An 11,787-nucleotide genomic window follows, 5' to 3' on the forward strand; every position below is an offset into this window, starting at 1 on the left:
CCAAGGCTGTAAATCTTTACAGGAGCAGAAAGCCTCATCTTTCTCCTGCGGAACGGCTGGTAGTTTCAAACTGCCAACCTTGAGGTTAGCAGCCCGACTCATAACCACTACGCTACCAGAGCTCCTTATAGAAAAGTTATCAATATCCAAAACATCACCTGCCACATCATCACAATCTGACAGCACTTGAGTTAATGTGGTTTCCTAGTTAAGGTCAGTCGTAGCAATCTTTTTCCTTCATTCAAATTTTTAAAAATTTTCCTGGTCTCATAGTTATCATCAAAGTAACCGTAAAAACAATCGTCCCTGAATGCTTTCACAAGAGCATTTATTTTTACATCATCTTCTCATTATTTGAGACTATGTTTTCCCTACAAAGGAGGGAGGGACACGAGGCAAGGTTTCAAGAAGTGGTTCATGAGGATTATCTTCTATGATCCCTTTTGATTTTCCAGGTTTCTTAGTGGATCAACCATGGAAACAGAGCAGGACTGGGAATCATAGTTATCTTTCAGGGCAAAGGCTACCTTCTTAAACAAGTCTATTGTATTTACAGCTTCTTTAGGCTGGCCACCAACACCTAGAAAAGAGAAATTACACTGAATTCACCTCAGTACCACAACATTCACAGCTCAGACTTTTTCATTTCAAAGGGTTTCCTTTACCAGTCATCTCATGGATCCTGATGCAGGGGCAGCATCACAATCCATTGGGGAAGCACTAGACTCACAACTCATATATACATTTTTTTAAGTTAGACTCTTCCAGGTTCTTTTGAAGGTTGACCCTTCTGGAAGCTTTTTGTAGTTTTCAGTCAATCGCTAATTGAAAAGAGTTTTCCTAATTGAAATTTCTTTTAGGACCTTAGATTCGCAGCTCTTATCTTCCAAATCAATCTGTTTATCCAATTTTTTATCAGACCTTTGAAATTGGTAAGTCCTGGACTGATGTGAGATATTAACACTTAAGTCTATTTCAGAACCACAACAATTACAACTCAAATTCCAGAACAATATAGTCTCCCTTCTGGTTTACAAATTTGAAAATCTCTTTGGAATGATTAGTCATTCACTGAGGAGGGCCTTCACAAATATACATTATTTCAGAACCACAAGAATATAACTCATCTTCTAGATCAATACAGTCTGCATTTATACAGTTCTTCTCTTTGACAGTCATATAAGGAAGTCAGTCACTGACTAGAAAGGGTTATGCTCTTGTTATTAAGTGATGTCTAGTTAGATCCCACTCATAGTGACCCTGGATATGGTTTCCAAGGAGTGGCTGGTGAGTTTGAACCATCGACCTTGTGATTCAAACTGACCTTGCAATTTAATGCTTTATCCCACAGCACTACACCAGGACTCCATGAAAAGGTTCTAAGAATCAGAAACTATTATACAATCACTATCACTATGTTGTGCTGTGGGCTAATACATCAGACTGCAAGGTCGGTATGGGTCAGAATCAACTTAATGGCACTTAACAACAACAACATCACTATTTTCAAAGAGATTTGGAAGCATAGTGGTTACAAGTCGGGTTATTAACTTCAAAGTCAGCAGTTCGAAACTACCAGTCATTACAAGGGAGAAAGATGAGTCTTTCTGTTCCCCTAAAGACTTACAGCCTCTGATATCTTATACACAGTCGTTATGAGTCAAAACGGACTCCATGGCACACACCACCACCATCTTTATTTTTGGTGACAAGGTCCAAAAACACCATCTTATAAAGATTTGTTTCTTTGTCTGACACTTGAGATTGGTTAGCTACTATTTAAAGAAAGACATCAGAATTAACAAATTGTAATCACTAGGTTCATTGTTCTTTTCTTCCATATCAAGATGCTTTACTTTTGAAGATTTGTTTCTTTGTAAACCACTTGAGGTTGATCAACATCTTTCTGAATATGAATGCCCAAATCTCTAGATTTACAGTTCTTAATTTCTAAGTTATTATGGTCCTTCTTTTGGAAGTTTATTTCTTTGACAGCTACAGGATCAGTCACGAACTGAACAGGGACATCAGAGTTGTAAGGTACTTCAAAATCACTTAGTTTGGGTTCTCATCTTCCAGATAAATGTGGTCTGCCTTCCAAAGACTTATTTCCTTAACAGATCTTAGAAGTTGGTTATCCACTGACTGCAGGGGTCTTCCGAATCAAAACTTATTTTAAGACCACAAGGATTATTGCTTTTATCTTCCAACTTTGCTTGCTCCTTTTCCAAAATGTGAGGTTGTTCAACCACTGATTTATATGCATCTGAATAATAAATAGCTCAGAGCCATTGAGTTCAAGACCTTATTATTCAGGCAAATATTTCCCTTCTCAGAAGTTTTATTTCTTTAATAGTCTTCAATTTCATCAGCCACAGACTGACAGGGTTCATAAGAATCACAAGTTATTTTAGAACCAATAGGTTTGACAATCTCATCTTCCGAATCAACACGCTCCTTCCAAAGGTTGATCTCCTTAAGTACTTCTTCAGTTTGACCAGCCACTGACTGAAGAACATCAGAATCATGCATGATTTCATAACCCACAGATTTATCCCTCTTATCTTCCATGCTACCTTCTGCATCCTCCCAAAGACTCATTTCCTTAACAGCTTTCTGAAGCTGGTCAGCCACTGGCTGATGAGGGTTATCACAATCAAAACTTATTTCAGAAACACATGATCGATTTTATTTATCTTCTAGTTCAATATGCTCTAGTTCCAAAATAGTTATTTGAGGTTGATCAATTGTAAACTGAAGCAAGAAATCAGAATCCAAACTCATTTCAGAATCACTCTATCAGCTGTTCTTATCTTCCAGGTACTTCAGATTGATCAGTCTTAGCCTGAAGAGAAACATCAGAATCATGTATTAATTTAGAACCATATGTTCATCCATCTTATTTTCTATGTTAATCTCCATTTTCTTCTTTGAGTTTATTGTTTTAACAACTTCCTGAATTTGTTCAGCCAATAACTGAAGAGGGTCATCAGAATCAAAACTTATCTGAGAATCACTGGATTCATTGTTCTTATCTTCCAGATCAACACCCTTTTCCTTCAAAAAAGCTAGCTAAGGTTGGTCAGTGATGGAATGAAGAGGAGCGTCAGTATCTAAACTTATTTCAAAACCTCTAGGTTCAGTACTTTCATTTTCTGGGTCAACACAATCCTCTAGAATTTTTTTAGTTAGTCACTGGAGACATCAAAATCCAAAATAATTTCAAAACCACTAAATTCATCACTCTTATATTCTAGGACAACATGCTCTTCTTTCTGAATGTTTATTTTTTAAATAGATATTTGAGGTTCAGTCACCAAATAAGGGATATATGAATCCAAAATTACTTCAGAACCACTAGGTTCAGCACTTTTACCTCCTAGTTCAGTAGGCTTTTTGTTTTGAAGATATATTTCTCCAACCACTACTTCTGATTGGTGAGTTAATGACTGAAGAGGAATATCAGAATCCAACCTTGCTTTAGAAATACTAAGTTCATCAACTTTGTTTTCTAAGTCAGCAGGTTCTCACTGATTGTTTGTTTCTTTAACAGTTATGTCAGGAGGATTAGTTATTGAATAAAAAGGAATATCACATGTCAAACTGACTTCAGAAACACTAGATCCATTACCCTTACTTTGTAAGTGTATATACACTTCTTTCTGAAGATTTATTTCTTCATCATCTATGTCAAAACAATCCATTGAAATTTTGAATAATTGAAATTTTGAAATTGAAATGATCAATGAAATCAGATTCCAAACTGATTTCAGAAACAGTAGGTATATTACCCTTATTTTCAAAATGTGCTTGTTTTTCTTTCTGAAGGTTTATTTCATTAATAGAAACTTCAGAACAAGCGTTACGTGAGTGAAAAGTGATATCATAATTAAAACTTAATTCCAAACCACTGGATTCATTTTCCTTCTTTTCTAATTACATCTGCTTTTCGTTTCCAAGATCTAGCTTTCTAATAGCTGCATCAGTAGGATTAGTCACTAAATAGTGAGGGATATCAGAATCCAAACTTATTTCAGAACAGTGGATTTATTTACTCTTCTACCCAAAGTTTACAGGTTCTTCTTCCTGAATGGTTATTCCTTTAACAGCTACTTCAGATTGTTCAGTATCTGAATAGAGGGTACATCAGAATCAAAAGTTATTTCAGAAAAAACAAGATTCGCTACTTTTATCTTCCAGATCAACACATTCCTCCTCTTAAACAGTTTTTCAGGTTGGTCAACTACTGTCTGAAGAGAAATGTCAGCCTCAAGAGTTATTTCAGAACTATTTGATTCACAACTATTATCTTGCATATTAAAATGATCTTTTATTTCTTCAAAATCTAGTTGAGATTGCTCAGTAATAGACAGAGGGGATCCGGATCAAAGATCAACTCAGGACTGGAGCTTTTAACTTCCAGATCAACACTTAGCTCTTTCAGATTTATTTCATCCAGAGCCACTTGATTATTAGCTGATTGACAAAGACAAATATGAGAATCAAAACTTCTATCAGAAATGCTAGGTTCATTGCTCTTGTTTTCCAAGTCATGATCTAACTCCTGAGGGTTAGCGACTTTAACTGCTACTTGAGATTGTTGTTTTTGTTGTAGATGAGTCAGTTCTGACTCATGGCGACCTTGTATAGCGTTTCCGAGAAGCAGCTGATAAGTTTGAACCATCAACCTTGTCATTCAAACCAACCTTGAGGTTGAGTGCTTATCCTACAGTGCTACACCAGGACTCCTACTTGAGATTGGTCAGCCATTAATTGAATGCCACCATGAAAAATCACTTCAGGACCATAAAATTCATGATTCTTATCCACAACCTTAGCATTCTTCTTACTCGGAAGGTGTATCTCTTCAACAGCCTTCCAAGGTTCATCAGTAACTGTCTGAAAAGAAACGTCACAAACAAGATATGCTTTAGTACTACTGGGCTTACTGGTCTTGTCATCTAGGTCAGCATGCCTAGCCTTTAAGTTTCTTCCCTTGACAGTTAGTGAGGGTTGGTTAGCTACTGACTGAAGTGAAAATTCACCATCAAAACTTATTTCAGAACAACTTGCTTCATAGTTTTTATCAACCCAGTCAATGTGAACCTTCTTCCAAATTTTTTCTTTGACAAAAAAGTTGGGATCTGGTCAATCACTGTTTGAAGTGGAAAAGCAGAGTCAGCACTTGTTTCAGAATTACTAGATCCATAGTTCTTAGCAGTTAAACCAATGAGCACCTCCTTGGAAAGCTTTACTTCTTTTACAGACTGTTGGGGATGGTCAATAATTGACCAAAGTGAAGTATTACCATCAAAATCAACGTCAGAACTACTGGACTCATAGCTTTGGTCAATCAGACCAATATGCATAGCCTTCTGAAAGACACATTTCTTTAACAGTCACTTGAGATTAGTTGGTAACCAACTGGAGGGAACTATCACTATCAGAACTTATATAAGAAACACAAGATTTCTTATACTGTAGATCAGCACATGCTTTCATTGTTGTTGTTGTTAACTGCCATCAAGTCAGTTCTGGTTCATAGTGACCCTGTATAGTGTTTCCAAGGAGCTGGCTGCTGAGCTTGAACCTCTGCTCTTGCAGCTCAAATCGACTTTGCAGTCTAGCGCATTAATCCGCAGCACCACACAGGAAGATTCATTTCTTTGGCAGTTACTTCAGATTGGTCAGTCAGTGAAAGAAAAGAGGAACTGCGATCACAACTCATTGCAGAACCTCTGAATTTACAATTGTCTTTTGGATCAACTCACTCCTTTTCCCAAGGGTTTAAGTCTCGTACAGCCTCTTGGGGTTAGCCAAACGTTGACTGAAGAGAGTCACAATTAAATTTCATTTCAGAATACACTGAGCTATTCTGTTCCAAAAAGTTTTACTTGTTAAAAAAAAAAAATATATATATATATATGCTTTTCTTCTTTAGTACAATATATACCAGAAAAGAATTCCTCGTGGTTCTTTGGAATGGCACCTTCAAAGAGCCCTTTGTTAGGAGGTATGTTACTTTATTTAGGTTTGCTGCTGAGTTTACTGCTAATGTGGGAAATGATTCCAATCTTAAGGAGTCCTCAAGTACCCACAAGTTCATGAAGTTTAGAACCAGTAGACAAAGTTTTGCACTGAGATTTTACACCTTTCTCTAAAATCAATTTACCTGAATTTATGCATAAAGATTTACTATTTAATCCTTTAAGCTTCTGAAATGAAACGGAAGAAGTTTCCAGATGAGATAGTATAGTATTACTAGAGCTCCTGCCTAGTTTTTCAGGATTATCTGTCAACTTTGTTTGGGTCACATTTGTAAACTCAATCAAATGGGCTATTAGCGGTAGCTTCAAAGTATTAGACATAACTGGTCTATTGTAGGAACTTTTGAACAAACAAGAAGCCTGGGCACTAGAAAACATTGGGGGACACATTAAATTTTGTCCACTATTTATAGCTTGACCTGGATGAAATCCTTCCATACTGTTCCCAATCTTATGAACAAACTCTAAGGGATGCTGCTCTCTCTTCTCCAGTTTTTAATCTGTTGATGGTCGAACTAAAATATCCTTTATATCTTCCTGAGATTTGCTAGGTCTGGAACATAACTCTTCAATAAAGCCCTAACCTTTGGTTGACTCCAGCAGTGTCCTTAACCATTGCTTCAGGAGTAAAATGACCAAAATGAGCTACTTCAGGTGGCATAGTATTCTTAAGATGTTTCTCACTGTGTGTTGATCTAAACAACAAAGGGAAAATCCATGAAGATATTCTAAGATATATTTAAAATGGTACAATAAAGGCACAATAAATGGCTTCTTCTTTCCATTCTGGCTCATTCTAGAGGATACAGAATGAAGGTAATTATACCAGATTGTATACTTAATACTCAGCAAAGCAATCAGTGCTGAAGATGGGGGTGGCTACACCAATTAAAACTGTAAAATGCAAATGGTTCTTAAACATGAGAAAAATGCAAATAAAACCACATTTCCTTCAGTTATCGAAATGACAAGTATCAAAAAGTTTGAGACAAGCCACTTAAGCTGTCTGAGTTCGTTTCCTCCACTGAAAAGTAAGCACTAATGGTATTTTCAGTAAGTCGGTGAGAATCTTCTGAGGAATAAAATAATTAGAGTATACAGAGAACTCTTTCAAAAGTCTAGCCTGTAGTAAGAATTCACAAAATATATCATTTTCTTCTTGGGTACAATCCATATCAGAAAATAACTCTGCGTGGTTCTTCGGAATGATACCTTCAAAGAGACATTTGCTAGGAGGTATGTTGGTTTTGGAGTCCTGATATGGTGCTGTGGATGAATGCACTGGACTGCAAAGTCAATTTGAACTGCAAGGTCAGTGGCTCAAGCTCACCAGTTGCTCCTTGGCAACCTTATATAGGGTCACTATAGGTCGAAACCAACTCAACAGCTTTTAACAATAATGTTAGTTTTACTCAGGTTTGCTGCGGAATCTTCTGCATTATTATAACACATTGTTTTGACAAAGCTATAAGGACAATAGCATTTTAATACATTGCTGCTAGGAGTGTAAATTAGCTTAACCTCTATGAAAAGCAATGTCCAAAATCTATTCCAATGGAAAATGTACAAACCCTCTGACCTAGTAATTCTATTTTTGGTTTCCTCAGGTGATCAGTGAGGTATGTACAAGAATATTCACTACCACATTTCTTTTTTTAACTCAGAGATGATAGGGATCAACCTTAATGTCCATCAATTAGGTTCTGGTTAAATAATTTATGATACTTAATGGAATACAGGAGCCCTGGTGGCAGAGTGACTTATGTGTTGAGCTGTTAACCACAGGGTAAGCAATTTGAATCCACCAGAAAGCTCTCTGGGAGCTTTCTGCTCCCACAAAGGTGTGCAGTCTCAGAGTACCCTAGACAGGGACACAGAGTCCCAACCACCTTGGCAGCACACAACAACAACAACGGAATATAATAAAGTATTTAATAATAATATGACAATTTGTTATGCACTTTTAATAAAAATCCATTACGATGAGACATGACTCGTGTTATGACACTGTAGAATCAGCACTGGATTGCAAACCACAAGGTCAGCAATTCAAACCTACCAAGTGCTCCTCGGAAACCCTATACAGGCTGACTATGAGTCGGCACCAACTTGATGGCACTTAAGGAGTTCTGATAGCGCAGTGGTTACGAGTCGGGCTGCTCACCTCAAGGTCAGCACGTCCGCAGGAGAAAGATGAAGCTTTCTGCTCCCATAAGGATTTATAGTCCTGGAAACCCTATGCAGGGTGGCTGTGAGTTGGAACCAACTCCACGGCATATAACCACCACCACCTCCCAAAAACAAAAACTAAGACACTGTTGAAAAACAACATAGGTCCCAAAGTTGTGTAAATAGTTTGTGCTTGACTACTTACAAGACACCTAAAGGTTGGCAGTTTGAAGCCACCTGGTGCAGCTACAGGACGAAGGCCTGAAAATGTACTTCTGCATAGATTGTTAAGTGTTATCAAGTCGGTTCCAACTCATAGCCACCCTGCGTAGGGTTTCTGAGGTTGAAAATCTTCATGGGAGCAGAAAGCCTCGTCTATTTTCCTCGGAGTCCACTGTGCTCCTTCTGTAAGGATTCCTACCAAGAAAACCCACTGAAGCAGCTCTACTCTGATAGAGATGGGGTCACCATGAATTCTAATTAACTTAATGGCAATGGGGTTTGGTTTTGAGGGGAAAGGTTAGAGAAAACAGCAGCTATCTAGAGAATGCTAACACAGAAGGGGCAAGACTATACACTTGGGATAGAGTAGGGTACAAGAAACTGGTCACATTGGCTGCTTCCAGGTGAACAGAATGAATGGGGCACAGATTTGAGGAAGAATTACTGTTGAAAGTGTCTTTTGAGTATTTTTAAAGACTTAAAAATATTTATATCTAAAATCAGCCTATGAATCTCTGCTACCAGCACAAACACAATGCTCTTAAACCAAAGCATTGCTTTGCATTTAGGGATTGCTCCTTCATAAAAAAACTAACCAGGTGACTTGAAGATACTGACATGTCATGAATTCTTCATTTAAATCAGGCAAAAATTCATACAGCAGCCGTCTACTAAGGACATACTACTGTACAAAATGTCCTATGCTAAGCACTGTCATTAATGTCGTATATTACAATGATACATTTGTTACAATTAACAAACCAATATCAATGCATCATTAATAACTAAAGCCAATAGTTTTTTCAAATATCTTTAGGTTTTATCCAATTTCTCCAATAACATTGGTTTTTTATCATATGCTACTTCATGAAATGGTTGAACATCTTTTTAATATAGCAACTGTATGTATTCCTTCCATCTTCTTTTGATACTTCTTGTATCATTTAATATTTGTCCACAGAATCCTTCAATACGGCAACCCAAGACTTGCATTTTTAGCTCAGTTCTTTCACCTTGAGAAACTCTGCGCATGTGCTTTCCTTATGGCTTCTTTGCATATTTCATTATACTATTTCCTTTGTTTTCCGGAGCTGCTTTTTAGCTCTTCTATTTCATTATTTCTTTAACTACATTCCATTCAAGAACATGTTTCAGAAACAAAATACGATAGGATGAATGCAAATATAATGTTCACCCATGTAAACTAACACATAATTCACAATGAAAGCTTAAAAATAAAAAGAGGTATTGCATGAAGCAAATCTGATGCACTATACTTCCTTAAAGTGTTGAAAAGCAAAGATATCAGTTTGATGACTAAGGTGTGCTTGACCCAAGCCATGGTATTTTCAATAACCTCACATGCATGTGGAAGCTGGACAGTGAATAAGGAAGATCGTAGAAGACTTGATGCATTTGAGTTATGGTGTTTGAGGAGAATACTGAAACTGCCATGGGCTGCCAAAAGAACAAACCTATCTGTGTTGGAAGAAGTACAGCCAGAAAGCTCCTTAGACATGTTATCAGGAGAAACCAATCCCTAGAGAAGGATATCATGTCTGGTAAAGTAGAGGGTCGGAGAAAAAGAGGAAGACCCCCAAATAGGCAGATTGGCACAGTGGCAGCAGCAATGGGCTCAGACATACGAACAATTGTGAGGTTGGTGCAGGACCTGGCAGTGTTTCGTTCTGTTGTGATAGATAGGGTTGCTATAACTTGCTATCAACTCAATGGCACCTAACAACAACAACATAGAATTTCAGAAGATGTAAATCTTTGCAGGAGCAGAAAGTCTCATCTTTCCCCTTTGGGGAACCTGGTAGGCTCAAATCTCCAAACTTGTGATTAGTAGTCCAGTGCTTATATTACAGAGTCACCACACTTCCAAATGTATACATGTATTACTGTGAATTTCCCTTTGAGCACTGTTTTTGCTGTGCCTCAAAGATTTTGGTATGTTGTGCTTAAATTATCATTTCATTCTAAGTATTTTTTTATTTAACTTTGACTTTTTTTAATGACCCAGTAATTTTTAAGTAATTTGTTATTCAGTTTCCATGTTTTAAACTTATTTTCTCGGGTCTTCTTCTTATTGATTTTCAGCTTTAGACTATTATAGAAAAAGAAGATGTTTGTAAAATTTGATATGCTAAAATTTTTGAGACAATCTTTGCTGCCTAAAATCTGATCTATTCTAGAGAATGTCGTATGTATGTTGAAGAAGAATGTGTATTTTGTTTCTGGTAGGCAGTGTGTTTTATACATGTTTGTGAGGTTGCTTTGGCTAATAGTGTTGTTTAGATTTTCTGTAACTATTGGCTTTCTTTCTAGCTATTCTCTCCTTCATTCAAAGTGTTGCATTGAAATCTCCTAAAACCATTACAGAGTTGTCTACTTCACTCTTCCATTCTGTTGGAGTTTATTTTATAAATTTTGTAGACCTGTCATTTGGTGCATAAACAGTTATTATTGTTTAAAAAAAAAAAAAAGAGCATGTTTCAGAGTCTCTTCTGACATCCACTTTGTCTTTTCTTTCTTTCCTGTCTTTTTAATGATCTTTTTGTTTATTCATGTATGATATTCTTGATGTCATCCCACAACTCTTCTTGTCTCTGATCATTAACATATAAAGCATCAAATCTGTTCTTGAGAAGATTTCTAAATTCAAGTAGGATATACTCAAGGTCGTATTTTGGCTAGTATGGACTTGTTTTCTTTTCTTCAGCTTCAGCATGAACGTGCCCAGGAGAAATTGATACAATGTTTCACAGTTGGCTGCTGGCCTTATTCTGACTGATGATATTGAGCTTCTCTATCACCTCTTCCCACAGATGTAGTAGATTCCTGTGTACTCCATCTGGTGAGGTCCACATGTATAGTTACCTTTTATGTTACTGAAAGGCAATCTCCAGCATCGTTTCTATCACCGATGACATATTTTGCAACTACCAACTCTTCCTCTTTGTTTCCAACTTTCACATTTGGATCACAAATATTTTCAAATGCATCCTGATTGCATGTTTGATCATTCCAGACTGAAGACTTTGGTAGATTCTTCTCACCATCCAGATATTTTGATTTGTATCTATATTTTTATATATGCTTGTGTGTTTAAGACCAACAACTAAAACACCATTCATATTCCTAGTTATTTATAATTAACTTTATAACAACAAACAAAAAAAGCCTGGTTAAAAATCTAATCATCGCCCAAAGCAATATACACATATAATGCAATACCAATCCAGATCCCAACGAAATTATTCAAAAAGATGGAAAAAGCAATAACAAACTTCATATGGAAAGGAAAGAGACCCAGGATAAGCAGAACACTGCTTAAGAACAAGAA

At 36.8% G+C, this 11,787-nt stretch overlaps 1 protein-coding gene across 1 annotated transcript in view; it reads right to left on the bottom strand.

The window, feature by feature from the left end:
• Positions 1 to 191: 191 nt before the first annotated feature.
• The window catches only part of ZDBF2 (zinc finger, DBF-type containing 2), a 16,577-nt gene continuing 4,981 nt past the window's right edge, over positions 192 to 11,787 (bottom strand). The window contains 27 exon segments of the mRNA XM_006878333.1: positions 192 to 348; positions 350 to 452; positions 455 to 580; positions 875 to 1,005; positions 1,007 to 1,064; positions 1,110 to 1,199; positions 1,686 to 1,799; positions 1,802 to 1,855; positions 1,858 to 2,064; positions 2,067 to 2,153; positions 2,156 to 2,358; positions 2,360 to 2,824; positions 2,826 to 2,880; positions 2,883 to 3,131; positions 3,230 to 3,511; positions 3,792 to 4,027; positions 4,064 to 4,139; positions 4,142 to 4,172; positions 4,174 to 4,229; positions 4,232 to 4,375; positions 4,378 to 4,564; positions 4,741 to 5,123; positions 5,126 to 5,378; positions 5,380 to 5,517; positions 5,651 to 5,905; positions 5,907 to 6,626; positions 10,461 to 10,548. Coding sequence (XP_006878395.1) covers positions 192 to 348; positions 350 to 452; positions 455 to 580; positions 875 to 1,005; positions 1,007 to 1,064; positions 1,110 to 1,199; positions 1,686 to 1,799; positions 1,802 to 1,855; positions 1,858 to 2,064; positions 2,067 to 2,153; positions 2,156 to 2,358; positions 2,360 to 2,824; positions 2,826 to 2,880; positions 2,883 to 3,131; positions 3,230 to 3,511; positions 3,792 to 4,027; positions 4,064 to 4,139; positions 4,142 to 4,172; positions 4,174 to 4,229; positions 4,232 to 4,375; positions 4,378 to 4,564; positions 4,741 to 5,123; positions 5,126 to 5,378; positions 5,380 to 5,517; positions 5,651 to 5,905; positions 5,907 to 6,626; positions 10,461 to 10,548 — 4,948 coding nt within the window.

The sequence above is a fragment of the Chrysochloris asiatica genome, unplaced genomic scaffold, assembly GCF_000296735.1.
Source record: "Chrysochloris asiatica unplaced genomic scaffold, ChrAsi1.0 scaffold00045, whole genome shotgun sequence".
NCBI lineage: Eukaryota > Metazoa > Chordata > Mammalia > Afrosoricida > Chrysochloridae > Chrysochloris > Chrysochloris asiatica.